General features: G+C 36.7%; 1 protein-coding gene across 1 annotated transcript in view; it reads left to right on the top strand.

Annotated features, from left to right (window-relative positions):
* The window catches only part of CNTNAP2 (contactin associated protein 2), a 1,034,819-nt gene that overhangs the window by 446,746 nt on the left and 571,616 nt on the right, over nucleotides 1-16,457 (top strand). Inside the window, exon 4 of the mRNA XM_065665653.1 lies at nucleotides 9,521-9,668. Within this exon, the coding sequence (XP_065521725.1) occupies nucleotides 9,521-9,668 (148 nt within the window). The remainder of the gene's footprint in view (nucleotides 1-9,520; nucleotides 9,669-16,457) is intronic.

Below are 16,457 nucleotides of genomic sequence, written 5' to 3'. Positions count from 1 at the left end.
TTTGTTGCAAACAAATAAGACCATTGAATCACCTCACTGGTCATGTCATGAATAGGAAGGAAAAAAAGTGGACAGGTGATCAAAATTTTAAAATCCTTTCCACTTCCAATTACTGTTTTCAAAATAGATTCACCTTTGCTGATTATCAAGCAAGGTTTTATGTGGAAGCTCCTATTTCAGATGTCTACAGCTGTTTGAGGGTTATTGACCTGCAAGATGGCTATACAGTCACTTTCAGATTAGTACTTTATGTGAACCTTAACACACCAGCATTAGAAGGAAATTAGAGAAGTGTAGTGTCTTATTGTATTGTGGTCTCTTTTGGCAAGACATTTAACAGTTTACTAAATTCCCAAGGTTTCCAATCAGAGGTTACTTCTTACTCAAAACTTCTAATGTGGATATCAGGTGCTTTTAGCATGAAGGCTGAGTTGGATTTAAGCAGAGACACAAGTATTCTGCAGCCCTTCCAGAATCTGTCACTTTCATCTTAGCAGGAGGAAAAGAAAATAAGAAGTTAACTGAAGGAAATCCCTTGAAGAAAGAGGTAACTTGTAGCAATTCAACTATTTTGTTGCACAGTCCTTTATAAAATAATCCTGCTGCTTTTTGGTATCAGTTCAAAAGACTGAGTGGTTAAAATTGCCCTTATTTCCCTAGAAAGATGAACAGCTTTTAGATGCAAGTCGGCATACAGGCAGGCGTGTTTGAAGGCTGTCATAAGCTGTAATTCTGCCTTTGGGGATTTTTTAGCAATATTCCTTTGATCAGTTTAAAAGGCGTATTCTAAAGTGTACTACTCCAGGTATTCTTTCTGAGATAGGAATTTTGTGCTTGCTTGCAATTTTTCTCATGACACTGCATTTGGAGCCCTTTTAGCCTTTTACTGAGTCTTAGAAAGGATCCACATCCTTTTCATTGACGTTTCCCTTACTTACATTCGGTTTAGATTTTTTGTGTATATTCTGGACCACAATCTAATCTAAATCTACCTCTTTAGTTTAAAGCCATGACATGAAGTGCAGGGGGTGTGGAATGACATTGCTGATTTTGTACCTGCCTCTCAAAAGTGCACTCGCTATATCAGGCTCAACTTCTTTGCAGAGTTTCTTGTAAGTAACCCAGTCAAGTACTGGAGTTGTGTAGAAGAGACACAAGAAGCTTTGAGACCAGGCTGGAGTACGAGGAATAAATACTGTTGTTCTGAAAATCACTTAAAAGCTCTTCAAGAAGCATCAAAGTGTGTGAAAATTGACATGTACATCAGCATTAGGAAAAAAAAACCCCAAGGATGGACCACACTGCTTTCCTCTGTGCTTGTCCTTCTCAACATCAGAAATCCTGTTACTATGTGCTTTGTAGCCCAGCAGCTAGTGATCAAGATAGCTGTTGTTACTATTTCAGTAATGGCTGCAGTTGTGTTGTTTTTAGCTTGGAAACACATTCTGCATGTCTCTTTCATTCTACAAAAGATGTAGCAAAATGAATTCTTTGTCTACTAATGAATCTCACAACTCCCTGGGACAAAAGTAGTTTTTATTCTGTCACTCTGACAGTTTACTGTTCACACTGCTTTTTGTATTCTTTGTATTTGTATTCTTTGTATTTTTGTATTCTTTTTCTTCTATCATGAATCAGTCATGAAGCAACTTTTGGAACTAAGTTGTTGATTATATTCTCCATTTTCTAGAATACATGTATATTATACTAGGGAAAAACTATGTTTTACTGCATAGCCAGTGAAAAGTAGCAAGCTTTTCATTTAGTTCCTACCTCCTCCTTTGCTTCACTGACCACAAAAGGCTCAGGCTTCTAATTTAGGCACCCATGTGAATACTTGACTAAGTGCTTAATAAGTATTATTTTATTTTTACAACCCTATAAAACAAATAAATTTTTGCCCCCATTTTATATGTGGAACTGAAACAGTGAAGGATTAAGTCAAAAGTCCCAAATCATTTTTCGTGCCTGGGAAGCTACACTAAGTGCCACTGCAAAGTGTTTTGCAACTTGTCTAGCATCAGATTGGAGCTGTCACAAAGAGAGTCCAGCTCCTGTGCTATAGGACACAGTTTATGTGTCCTTCATGGAAGACAGTCCTTTCCCATCTGTCAGTCCATAGGTTCGGGCACTACACGTGTCAGTTTCTCATGCAAATAAAGGAATTATCTTGAAGATACCAGTGTTATTCATAATGAAACCTCATCCCTGGAGTGGGTCTGTCCTGGGACCTGAAATGTCTCAGAGTTAAACTCTGTTCAGTTTAGCTATGAGGAAGTTAATGATTACTCCCCGATGTGTTTAGAATTTTTTACTAATGATGCAATCAGTCGATCTTGACAGCAGAGATGTAGCACTCAGTGGCTGGAGGGATGTATTTTCACAAATTAAATCTAAGTGTAAATACTGGGTCTTAAACCTTGGGAACAAATCAACAAAGACAAAGAAAGACTTTGCTCTAGCATAAGGAAATTCCAGATTAAGCTAATCTGGTTTTTGTGTGTTTGTTTGTTGAATATAGATACAGTTAAAAGGACAAAACCACCCTAAAACCTCAAGGTATTGCAGCCTCAGTTATTTAGGGTATTGGGATGGATAATGACAGTTTTCTATTGGGGTATTATATAAATCTCTGGGGAATAAATAGCATGTAATTATGGAAATAAATGATTATCCTAATGCTATTCATGAATTTATTAAGACTCAGCAGCAAACAGTACTTCTACTAACAGTGTTGACCTTGCAACCCTAATGTTATTTTAATATTTGGTGTGTATATTTTGGGTATAAAGAAAAACTTCAATTTTCACCATTTTATGTCATCCTGAACAAACTCAACATGGTTCAGCATAGGGGTTGAAATCTCTTGTTCATGATGCAGACCTGGAAATTATCTGTTAACTTTGTGAATAACAAGAGTAGAAGTTTTAATGTCATGTTTGGTGTCCACACCAAAAGGGAAGCAGATATTTGCTGGTGAGCCGTTTGGCACATATCTGCAACATTATGTTCAATTTCAGGATGCGGAGAAGTGACTCTTGGTGTCTTTGCTTTGATGCCATCTGTGAAGTCCTGTGAAGTAAAACAGTTTATGTCCTCTTGTTCTCAAGTCTAAAGGTTAGGTGAATAGAATCACAGAGTGGTTTGGGTTGGAAAGGACCTTGAGCTCATCCAGTTCCAACTCCTTGCCATGGTCAGGGACATCTTTCACTGGACCAGGTTGCTCAAGGCCTTGTTCAGCCTGGCCTTGAACGCTGCCAGGGATGGGGCATTCACAGCTTCTTTGGGCAGCTTGTTCCAGGGCCGCCTTATAGTAAAGAATTTCTTCCTTGTATCTAATCTGAATTTCACCTGTTTAAATTTGAATCTATTACCCCTTGTCCTGTCAGTACAGGAATGGGGGATTAAGTGGATTGGGCAGGGAAATAAAAGTAAAACCCAAAACCAAACCAGTCCCTACAGATGTGCATTCTCAGATGTCCTACCTCAGATATTCATGTGATATAAAGTTAACAAAGAGTTGCTGTTCTGTTCTGGAAAGCAGTCATTTTTCTTAGCAAAATGCACCACTCTCTTGTTAATGTCTGTACTCATAAAAAGGTATGAACAATTCATATGTAGAAGTGTGAGAAAAATAATTCATTGTTGGGTTTGGGATGTATAAGCAGGACGAAAAGGTAGTTCTTTGTGATTTTGGCTTTAGGCTTCATTACTCAAGGTAAATTAAACAAAGACATTATCCCATAATTGTGTCAGAGGAGAAGAGAGCATTTCACTTGCAGCCAGTTAATATTGATTGTGTTCTGGAAACACTGGTTGTGCTGGTGATTTCTTTTGTTTGTTCATTTGTTTGTCTGTGTTTGTTGTGATTTTTAAATAAAACCTACAAACACCAATCACCAAGTTAAAGCTCAGCGACAGGAATATGAAATCCGTATTTGTAATTTCTGTTTCAAGTATCTGAAATCATATCCAGGGTATCGCACTTTGCTCCATGATTCATCCAGTTCTCTGTCTCCCATGTTTTAGAAATGTTTTCTAGAAATCAGTGTACAAACCTGAAATCTCTACAAGTCATCAGTGAACAGAAGATGGACTTGTCCCTTAAAGATTTCTTGGGACTTAGGGATTTCTAGAGGCCCTTGTTAAAACAAATGTTCCTGCAAGGTGAGGTCAGGTTCTCTGTAAGTCTAGCAATGGTTAAGTAGGCTATATAATGTTAGTGTATTTTTTATAAAAGACAGTAATGTTATATTGTTGAATCATGTTGTTTTGCTGGGAGATGTGAAAGGGTAAAAGGCAGTAAATACAGCTTTTAGTATTGTTCTTTGAATGTAGCGATAATTACATGATATTATACATCTAATTATGATGCATACATAGAATTACAGAATCACAGAATGGGTTGGAAGGGACCTTAAAGATCATCTAGTTGAACCCCCTGCCATGGGCAGGGACAATGCACGCATGGTTAGAATATGTTTTTAGTACACAACGACAGAATTTAATCCTGAAAGCAAACCCCCTGGGAATCAGCAGAGAATTTGAGGGAGGAATGGGATCTAAATTATGGGTCTGTTTAAAAAATTCTAGGAAATACTTTGGGCACAGAAAAAACAAGTATTCAGTTGTGTTAAAAGTCTGTTACTAAATGTTCCTTACTTTGAGTATGTGACTAGTTTTCCAGAAATTGGTGGTACTACACTTGTTGCATAGGTAACTTGCTTGACAGATGTGTGTAGTTAAGGAAAGGGTGTAACTGACCGTACTGAAATTGGGAGTACTGATAGCACCGATGGTAGAATCAAGTTTTATGAGCACAGAGTACTGTCAGCAGGATTAGGATGTTTAGTTTATTGACGCTTTGTTAATCCTGAGCTCTTGGGAGCTCTGGTCATTTTGTAACAGTGAGTCTCAAAGATGAGATTCAGCACTTGTTGAAGTTCTCATCTGAGGATTTAATCATCTGGGATAAGGGAAATACCTGTTACAGCTTTTAGTGCTTTCAGATACTGGTTTTCTGTGTTGCTATCTTACGTTACTGTATGAGCTGATTATGAAGGATGCTATAGAAATGTTTTGCTTTGAAAATACTTGCTTTGCTTTGGTTTAAGGGAAGAGTGTGCAAGCTGCAGTGTTACCAATTCTGCTGTTCAATAGAGAGAATGAAGAAATAGTTCTTCAAGCAAAAGACTACTGCTTCGTATCACCTATTCTCACTGCACATGGCACTGGGAAATGAAAGTACAGGAACGTGTCAAAACTGAGCTAAATAGACCAAACCCAAATTTCTTGCTTTCTGACCCATTCATGTTTTTTACTGCTGATTTCCTATTTGTCTTTCCTTCTGCAACTGGTTTTCCTACCACCTGTTGTTTTTAACTCTTTCTCCCTCCTCTTCCTCCTTGAAGTTAACCTCAGAACATTTTGCTTTACCCAGTCTTTTTGTTCTCACTGTTTCAGTTTTCATAGTATATTTGGGCTGGATTTTCATGGGTATCAAGCAGAGAAATGTTTCAGCAGGTAATTACAGGTTGACTCCACTGTCTAATGGCAGTTAAGGAGTTTGTGGGGGTTTTGGAAATGTTCAGTCAGCTTGTGCAGAACCAGTACGTGATAGGAATTTTTTCCAGGGCTCCTGGATTTGCCCTGCCTTGCTCTGCTGAGCACTTTTCCACAGCAGTGCAGGCGAGAGCTCCCAGCAGATAGCCTGTCCCGCTCCGCTCCTCGGTGAGAGCTCAAGGGAAGAACAAAATTTCCCAGGTTTTCTGTGCTGTGTAGGCAGACAGCTGCAGCCGTACACAAAGCTGTCAATCTCTCAAAATTTGTCATCCTAGGTTTTGAAAAAGTACTTGTCTGGAGTTTGGTGGATATTCTATAAAATGAAAGTCGTAAGGTTAGCCAGCTCCACCTTGGAGTCCTCAAAGAAAACCCACTGATGTTTCCCACAGACATCTCCTGTCTCTCTGTGGATGTTTCCATTATATTTTATAATACTGTGCTTTTATTAATGTGGTTTTACATGCTGTTCCTGATTAGGAGAGCCATTTGTAGAGCTGTAGTGCCATAGAACATAGACTCCGTAGTGTTTTCACTGTTTCTGTGTCAAAATAAAGTTAGAAGCCTAGATTATTTTCATAAATGCAGACCCTTTGCTTAAAATGCCAGTGGCAAAATATGTCTGTCAAGTATAATAGCAAGTATAGAATTAATAATAAAAAAAAAGCTAGTAATTAAATAAAGTTACAAAAACCAAAACAGTTTCTCATCCTCCTAACTGGAAATGTCATCCTACTATTCCATGCATTGCCCTATTTTTACATCACCCTACATAAATTAAAGTAATTTTCATACTTGCTAAATACTAGTAGTTTTAATACTTGAATAAATCACTAAATTCAGTGGAGAACTCTTCACCTGTAAGTCAGATGAAGAATTAATCTGCCCCTTAAGCATGTTAGGTTCTCTATTACAGAGGGGGTGATTTTCTGGGGGTGAAGCATGTCTTTTCTTTCTCTGCTTTACTAAAAAGTTGGAAGATTGCAAACACCCTTTTATTCATTTGGTTGAGTATCTGACCAACATTCTCTCATTCTTCTTCAGTTAAAGAAAGCTTTCACGTTCATTCACTTAATAACATTTCATTCAGCTTGAGCCTCCTTACTTCTAACATAATCTTTTACTGCAGAGAATTACTTTTTAATCCTTTATTCTAAAAGGTGATCAAAGCATTTTCCCAAGAAGAGAATTTGTACTTCTGTATCCATAAAGTTGAGGACTGAATGCTATTACAAAACTGTAGTCTTAGAGGAAACAAAACCCATTTTTGTCAGTTTTACCTAAATAATACTATTAAGCTGTATGTTACTTTACTGCAGTACTGCTAGAAATTTATGATTTAGCATTAACATTTCTAATTATTGATAGAGAATATCATTGTTCTGTAAATATGGAAACAAAGCTGAGTCTGAATCTTAATTTCCCTAACTTTTCTTCCAAATTTCACAAACTTACCTTCACTTCTCTCAGGTTTGTTATGCAAAGTAAATGGTACTGAATGTCTTTACTGTGTCTTTATGCACAGTATTGTGGTTGAAGCATGTTGATAAAACCAAAATGAATTTCAGAGATCAAGAAGCTTTTTGCTGCTGTTTCTGCTGAAGAAAGCTCCTGTGCCAAAGCTTTTTTTTTCTTATCTTAATTAATTGGTCCATTAAAAGATATTATCTGTCCTATAAACCTGCCCAGGCAATCTTCTAAAAATACTTGGAGCTGAGCAATTTTTACTCTTAAGGAATCAAAAGGCTTAGTGAGTACTTCTGAAAACTGTTCAGCTTCTGTTCAGAAGCAGTGTTTAGAAAGGATTTGGGGGCATATTTTCTTACCTTTCTTCACTCCTATTATTTTGCTGTCCTGTGGAGCACTGCCTTTGAGAAAAGCATTTGTAACTCAGAACACTCCTATCTTTTTATTGTATTGTGAGCTGAAACTTACAGCATCTTACAGCAGTGAGTATCCAGTACAAGCTGAGAAATGACAGTGGGTTTTGGAGCTGAGCTGGGGAGGCAGTGCTACCTGTCTTACAGACACGTGAGCTATTTTGGTCATTTCCCAGATTAGGTTAAAGAAAAGCCATGTTAATTATGAAAACCAGACATATCTGTCAATAATACTTCAGTGATTTCATGAGGTTAATAATCTGAAAAAAAAATTGTTTAATTTAATACAAGTATTTCCACTTTGTTCTTAAAAATAGTTTCTAAGGGGATTTCTTATTGTGTCTTTATATATTTATTTTCTTTTAGCCACCGATTCACCCCCTGATTAAAAAAGATTTCCTATTAGAGCTTTGGGTCTGAATTATACTTTTAAATCTAATTAGACTATTTGTTAACAAAGCAAAAATGTGGTTTTGAAAATTGTAGAAACTCAATTTTTCATGAAAACTTGCCTTTCTGAGTCTATGTACAAATCTTGATCAGAAAAGGACATTTTACAGCAATAGTACATGATGTACAAGCTCTTGTAAATTGATTTCTTAGCCTTTCAGTGATGGATTTTGGCCTGATGTTTGCATTATCCACAGAGTATGTGTTACTGTACCACATTTATCTAAATGAAGGCAGTTTTTAAAGGATATTGTTCTGTTGGAGACCAAATGGAATGCATTTTAATAATCTGGGAAACTAGTGACAGACTGCTGTACACTTCTGACTGTGTTTATACATTTAGCAAAGGTTACTGGATCATATGCTGATAGAAACCCTCAAAATATCAAATACCTGCTGGTTTTGGCTCTAACTCATTCTGACAAAGGACTGGTAAAGCACAAGTCAGGGCACAAAGTTTGGAGAGCTACAGAAAATCATGCTTATTTTGAGGATTGGTTTTCATCAATTATCTAATCAAATAATGTAGGAAATACCATGTCCTCCTGTATTCAGCTTCTTGTCCCTTAATACATTTAGCAAACTAAGCAAACAAACCCCAAAGCAGCCATCAAAAACCTACATTGTAATGTTTGCTAAGATTATGCCAAGAATGACAAAATTAAGATATGCCCAGACAGAAATTGCTCTTGAAATGGGGAGCATTACCTTGCCTATTCACTAGAATCTGTATTTTTTAAAGGACCAAACTCTTTATTCCCTTCATGAAGTTCACTGATTCCTAGAACAAGACTAATGTAGTTATTCAGATCGCAAGCATGTAGATACTACTACTGACTATATTTTCTCTGTAGTAAAAATACCTTTGTTAGTGAGGATGCCCAAAAATATCCATAAACTGACAAAAGTAGTAACTAATAGGTGTTTACTTTTAAGCTTGATGCTATGAAATACTTCACCAGTAGGTACAAACCTACAAACCAAGTGCTAAATATTTGTTTCATTGATTTCCAAAACTCCCTCAAGAGCTCTTTATCCTTTCCTGATTTCCAGCTGTTATTGACCAAAAATGTGCAGTGCTGTGAGTGACAGCTGTGGATAGGAAAGAAACTGGACACTCACTTTCCAGTGTGTAATACATCAAAAGTAAAGGAAGATTTTAAAATTCTTAGGAATTTGTGAAATCAGAGGGGTCCCTGTCTATTTTAGGAAGAAAGTTATTTCTGTGTTCATATTTGCAGAAAAATGACTGGTGCATGTAATCTTACTGATAGAGGATGAGTATCTTCTTCTCCAGAAACCCCTCTCCTGGACAATTTTATTGACATGTTAATAATTAACAAATTAGTAATGCAAAATGGATTACTGTCTTACCTAGCAGCAGCTAAGTCATGAATTCAACATACCTATTGTGGATGAAGAGGTCTCAATGCTACCATTTTGGTATTGTTGTGAAACTTTAAATCAACTCATAATTTGGTAGCTATCAGGAAAACATGTAAACCAAACTTGGCTGTGTCTTAGACACTCAAAGGACTTCACTATGTAATGTTTTCCTTCAGAACTGGACCTTTACAGCGTGTGAGATAGAGGTAATACAATGATTTTGGTTTTCTTCTTCTTTCCTTTAGGCATTTCCTGGAAATACGAACTCTGATAGTGTGGTCCGGCATGATCTACAACATCCAGTTATTGCTCGCTATGTGCGGATAGTTCCTTTGGACTGGAATGAAGAGGGACAAATTGGGTTAAGAATCGAAGTCTATGGCTGCTCCTATTGTAAGTTTTCCCATGATCATACTTTCTTTTTCCCCTAAAGAAAAACTGGGCTTGGATCTCAAATTAAATCTGAGTCTCAAGTACTTTTGCGTAGATAGGTTAAGATGTTCTGGGTTTGCTAGTTATATCGACCAGGGCTTCATGAAATATTTATTGTAACCTTAACTCTGGGTTGCTAGTTTGTTTTTCTCTGGAAGATGCAATATTGGAATTCATGATAGCACTTCCAAGTCGCTCCTTTTGATCTTTACACTTTCTCTTGCAGAAGACTTAAACTATTGTATAAGCTTGGACAGGCCAGTTGAAGAAAACTAAGTATTTAGAGAAATGTTGAGTCTTGAAGAGAACAACTGGGAAACAATATAATTTATTGCCTGCTACTAGGGATAAAATTAAAGCAAATAGCTAAGAAGCCTGTTGGAGTAGCTCACATTCTCTAAATGCATGACATGTTTTTCAGAGGTTTTTCCTTTAGTGTTTGACTATGACATTAGGATTTCTTTTGAAATCCAGATAAGCAGTGGTACAAATGCTTCTGACGTTAAAAGCAGAACTGATTATGTTTTAGAGAAAAGCAAAGGTAGTTTCTAAATGCCCTTCCTTGACTTCAATCTAGCCAGCATTTAAAGAAAGTCTGCAAACCTGCAAAAGATAAGTGACTGATGTCCCATTTCCAAGTATGTATTTTTTAGACAGTATTGTGGCTTTGTAGGTGTTTGAGCTGGAAGGAGCTATTTGAGTTTTGTCTTTCAATAACCAGGTGTTTAGAGTAGGGTGAGGAGCACAGATCTTGAAGTCTCATTTATTGACTTCACTGTGTGACTTAAGGGATGTGGGATCACTTTGCCATACTAACTAGCAAAAAGGAACGCCTTGTGATTTCAGTTGTTTGTATTTGGACAGATGATCAAAAGGCTATATACATAAATTTAGCACTAATAAGAACCATGAAGAATAGAGTTTTGGTATTATTTTTTCAGTTTCCATGCAATGAAGGAAAGCCTATTTTAAAAATGTTTCTTAAACCACAGAGATGTATTTCCCAGCAGCTTCAGTAACTTACCTGAGAAATTAAATCAAACTCAGTGTGATGTTGGTGCTGCTCTGCTGTGGGCACGCTTGGGTGTTAGATATATTCCTAAAAACACAACAGCGTATCTGTTTTCTGAGGAACTGTGTGTTATTCTGAAGTTGATTCTTACTCAAAAAGAAATGGAGCTTCTGAAATTTTAGGTACCACAGTGATTATTGAGTACATGACTCCTAATAAACAAGTGTTTACCATCATACCGCTGAAATGGTTTACATGCTGTTTCAAGTTTACCAAACACTACAGCATGCTTAATTTTGCAGCATGATAAATACTTTTAAGTATACCTCCGTATTTATTTATCAAATGCAAACTCAGGTGTTTGATACAAGAAACCAACATCTAGTTTAATGTGAAATATGACACTTCAGCAGGAAAAATGTAGCAGAATCAAACAATAAACCCCATGATCTTTCCAGAAATGTTTACAGGTAGAAGTGCTATCTTCTTTTGATGAAATGGGTAGACAAAATACTGTAGGTACACGAAAGGATGCTTTTAGAGGCTTACAAGGAATGTGAGAGGAAAGTAAGACACAGCTTGTTGACAAAATGATTTCAGTTGTTTGATGAAGAGGCACTTGCTTGACAGACATTCGTAAGAGAATAAAAAGCATCTGTCAAGGAAACAGTGTGTGGAACTATGGAAATGCTGATAAAATCTGTCTTCACAGAAGAAGTGACATGGCCAAATGCAATTTTATAATTTTACTGACAGTTTGTTGCTGGTCTGTTTGTATTAGAAGTGAATTCAGTGACTGTTGGCTTGGGTTGGGTTTTTTATTCTACAAGATTAATAATAATCTTTTACGTTTTGATGCGTACAGGGACTTTTGTTTCAAAAACCTTCGTAAAATGCAATGTGGTTTTTGCATGCAGGGATTGGGCTGTCCCCAAAATGCTATCAGTAGGTATCAATGGAGTAGTTGAAAAGAACTATAAATTCACTGTGTTAAGAGAGGAAGGCAGCCCTTTGTTATGACTACTGGAACAAGGGAGTAATGTGTACACATTCCCAACTTGTCTTCAAACTCATCCTTTGGAGCCAGGTGTATATTGCAACATCATTCCATGTAGATGCATCCTTTGGCAGATGCAGTTTTCAACCTTACTATCAGAAGTGCATATAAGCATGTAAATACAAGCAATGTCATTAACCCATGGGATTTCCAGATTAATCTTGCTGTCATTGAATGATTTGGCCCTTTAGATAATCAGTCATTTTCAAAAGCCTGATTTCTAGCCAAATCAGCCCCAAATTTTGGAAACATTACCTAAATAAAAAGGCTGCCCAGTATATCACAATCACAGTTTTTCTGTATAGATTCATGTGGGCTATATCCTTTTATTTAGATACTTTAAAGAACACATTTTCAAATACAAAAAGCAGGTATTTTCTGACAGTGCAGGCAAGGTTTAACTGGGAAGTTACAGACTTTGTGAGTACAAAAACTCCTTCCTTGCACATCAGTGCAACCAGGTCTTTACTCTCAAGAGCGTTAAGGGAAATACTTTGTCATACTGAGTTGCTAATTCAAAAGTCAGGTCATTAGTTGCCATATTTTCTGGTTCCTATTTTGCTTGAGTATGCGCAAATGATACGTGTTTTATTTTTGTAAAAGATAAAAGGATAAAAGGAGATTCTTCCTTGCCCAGCCAGTTAGAGTTTAAAAAGAGGTGTGATTTCCACAGAGGGCTAAGAATTCGCATTTGTTCCCTGGAGAAGTTCACAGCATTACCAAATCTTCTTCTTCCAGTTTTGTTTTGTTCTGCTTTAAGTTTGACATATGGGCTGTGACTGAAACTGCAACTCTGTATTTTCTGTGGATGAGATCTGTGGGGTTGTCTTCTAACAGAAGAGCTCATAGAAATTACAAAAAAATAATTAGGGCCTTGCCCTACAAGAAGATTCAGAATATTTTTTGTGTTTATATCTGTGAATAAATAGTGACATAGAATTTAGAAAAGTGTTTTATTCTCCATAGGGCAAAACTGACTTACTAAAAAATATTAAAATTGTCTAAATAACTTGGTTAATGGCTATATTAATGGAGGAGTTGCATGAGAAAAACAAGCTTGGAGGACAACAACAAGTAGACTATTAGATAACATAAACAACACTTTATAGTCAATGAGAATTTTAGCTTTTATTTTAAAATGATCTATTTCATACTCTGTAAAGGGGAAAGGGGTCTTTACACTTGCAGCTACATCATTTATCAAAAAGCAAGTTGCAGAAAAGAAAGCAATATAACCAAAGGCAAAATAGCCAGCGAATCAGTTAAGTCAAAACTGATGGCAGATTCATGCTCTTTTGGAGACATAGACCAAATGCATGTGACATACATCTTCCGTCATGCCCACTTTTATGAATTTTTTGAGACAGGCAGCAAAGACATGGCATCTGGAGGCTATGACAAGTACAGTGTAGCGCATTTTACTACTGATTCATGAAGATCATAATAAGCTCCTGCAGGATCATTGCCATATGAATAGTTCCCTTAATCTCCGTCCTGTGGCAGATGAATGCTACAAAAATGGCAATAGTGATACTACAGCATAGTCTTTGGCTACGCTGTTCAAGAGAACCGTTAAGAGGCCTTCTGGGTGCTGAAATCCTGTGAGCGGAAAGCACTCACTGATGCCTTTGTTCACAGAGGGGTTTATATATCTGGCTGTGTTGATTTTCTGCATCTAAACTGTATGTCTGTATCTTTTTGATGCAGTTTTGTGTCTGATGGTAAGAATACTCAAATTCCAGACAGTTCATTTGTGAAGCACAGGATATAGTTGAAAAAAAATCACTTGTAAACAGCAGGAAGTTGTGCAAATACTCAATATACTCGGAGCAAATAAGTGGCAGAAAAAATGATAAAGCTCCTTGAATGGCTGGTAACTGAGCTGTTTCCATTCATTGACTAGCTCTGTTTGCTAATCCTTAGGAAGCAGTGGGACTGAACAAATGTCACCTGAGCCGTGTTTGCAGATCGGTTTGTTTCACTTATTTGTTATACTACTTGTGTTGTGCTATGTCAGATATTGCCGTTTCAGTTTCCTGACTGGTGACTGATCTTTTCAGAAAGGGAGGGAAAAGAAAGAAAGATAGTAACCACATTCCTCAGGGTTTTATGAAAATGGATGTTAGTATTGAGAGCATTTACTCTCCAGATAATAAAGTGAACAAGACCTTGGTCATGTAAACATGTTACAAGAACCAAAATAGGGTTTGCACATGCTGTTAAGGGATGAGCCAAGTGAATGTTTGTGAGAACCGATTAGGAAGTGTTGAAGTGCTAAGAACTATGGGCTGAACAGAATCATTTCAGTAATCGTTGGTGTAGTTAATCCTGCCTGCCTGCAGTGACATTGACTTAGGCCACTGTTTCCTTTGGTGGTTAATTCCACATTCAACTATACTTACTGTCAGAAAATTTTTGTGTGATCCTCATTTGAAATAGCCTTTACTTTGTTTCATGCTATTGGCACTAATTGTCCATCTCTCATGTGCTGTCTTACGCAGTCACTATACATACTTAGAGACCTCTGTCCTGTCCAAAACCATTTACTGCATCCAGACATTAAAGGGACTACTTAAAATAGATGAGAAAGCTGCTGTTACTTCCCTTTTGTGGGACATGAGTAAGTTTCATTTGGCCAGATTCAATGTAAACCCTGGACATTTTGTTTCACCAACATAGATTAAAAAAAAAAAAAACCAATAAAATAGCATGAGCCAGAGAGCCTTAAAGTGTCATGATTTCTATTGGAACATCCTGTGGTGAATAAAGTACTATGTGTATATAAATGTACACGTACCTATTTCTGCTAGGTATAGGTATGTACACATACCTATTTCTGCTAGTACACTTTTTGGTACTTATGTGAAGATTCACCTAAATGGTGAAGACACTAATGCAGTCCAGTCATCTGCTTAAAGAAATTCCTGCCTCCTCTTATGATATTTCATTCCTTACAATAGATGTGCAGACTTTTCTGACCATCCAAATAATGGAACTGCATAAAAATATCATCTGGCAGAAAGGAAGAACCATTTTTAAGTGTATATTTTATGAAATCATGTTATATTCCTAGCAGTTTTATTGAGTTGCTGTGAGTAACTATGCTTTGAATATACAGGGATTTTAATGTGGGGGAAACACACAGCTGAAACAATAATTTGGGGTAGCTTTGCTTCTGACAGTGGATGGGATAGTTAACAATTCTGCTAAACATCCAACTTTGTTTCCCCATTTCTCTTAGATTTCAGCATTTTTTTATAGACATAGCTTGATATTCTCTTTCTGACATTATAAGGCACATGGCTGAATACTCACATCTGAACTATGGAGAGTGAGGGAAATGAACTGTTGAACTTTTCTTTGCAAACTTTAAAGATCTGTTTGAATATGTGCTCTATTTGTAAGCTTGCTTCTCTGTTAGCATACTTTGTAGCTTTTGCCATGTAGGAGGTATTTTTTTCCTTAAGGTTAATGAAAGTGGATGCCTTTTATCCCCTGTATATTCTCAGGTCATGGTCAGTACGGTTTTGCAATTTCAGACTGAAAGCGCTTTTTTTATAAGGATTCTCAGTATGGATTGTTTTCCTCCATCCCCTCTCCAGAAGACGATGGTTGTGATTGTTCCTACATCTTCATATATTCTGGCATGATAAGGGGGAAGAGGCTTTAGCCCATTCATTACCTTTGGTTGTTATCATTAACAAATATGGGTTTTATTTTGGTAGTAGGTACTGCTTAATATTTAAAACCTCTCCTTTCCTGCATTTGTTTGTTCATTTATTTTAAGATGTAGTGTTTATACATGGCATTTATAAACTTTATTCTAACATGAGAAGAGTAGGGCTGAAACAGAAGAAAGGTATTTCCAAATACCTTATTGCTTAATTTCAACTCTTTTTTCCTAAATGGAATATTTCAGAAAGATTTGACTTAAGTTTTTATTAAAAAGAAAAAAATCTTATGTTTTGTCCTTCACCTTGTTTTAACCTGATGCAATATGATTATTTTTTCTTTCAACTTTTTGAAACTGAAAGCAAATGAAAAAGTCCATTATTTTTCCGTTTATAGTTGTAATGAGGTTTCTGTTAGATATTCTCAAGCACCACGGCTTTGCAGGTTCATTTGTTAGCTGGCAATGAATGTATAATCAGTCAGAGAAAACCAGGTACGTTCTGTATGAATACATGCCCCACCAGCTTCTTCAGTTGTATTTTCAGGCAGTTTTCAGTTGTGCTTGAACATTTGTAAGGTTATTCAGCATTTCCTTCACTAGAAGGAAGCGTGTGTGGCTGACTTGTTCAAAGAAGCTCTTTACATCTTTTTCCTGTGGAACAGAGCAAAATTTGAGCAAATAGAATGTATGACCAAACACGATAAACTCTTGCAGACTTTGGTTAAGGTTTATTTAAGTCAGGTCTGGCTCTTGTGAAAAAGAACAGACTAGCATCTCTTAATAGGTTTTCCATTAACTGCCCAGACAGCCCACAGAAAGGGTCTTCCAAACACTGGTCTGGAGATTTAAAAAGTATCCTTAAGATCCATAAACATCTGATAAAGTAGAAACCAGAAGTTACAGTGTGCTTTTTCACTAAGTAAGGGTGATGGCATTCAGGTAAATACAGTCAAAAGCTTCCGTGAAATCACGGTAGTCTTGCCTTTTAACTTTTTCTGCCTAAATGAA

This window comes from Lathamus discolor, chromosome 2 (assembly GCF_037157495.1).
Source record: "Lathamus discolor isolate bLatDis1 chromosome 2, bLatDis1.hap1, whole genome shotgun sequence".
Lineage (NCBI taxonomy): Eukaryota > Metazoa > Chordata > Aves > Psittaciformes > Psittacidae > Lathamus > Lathamus discolor.
The sequence above is the reverse complement of the archived record's forward strand: the minus strand, read 5'-3'. Positions and strand labels throughout refer to the sequence as shown.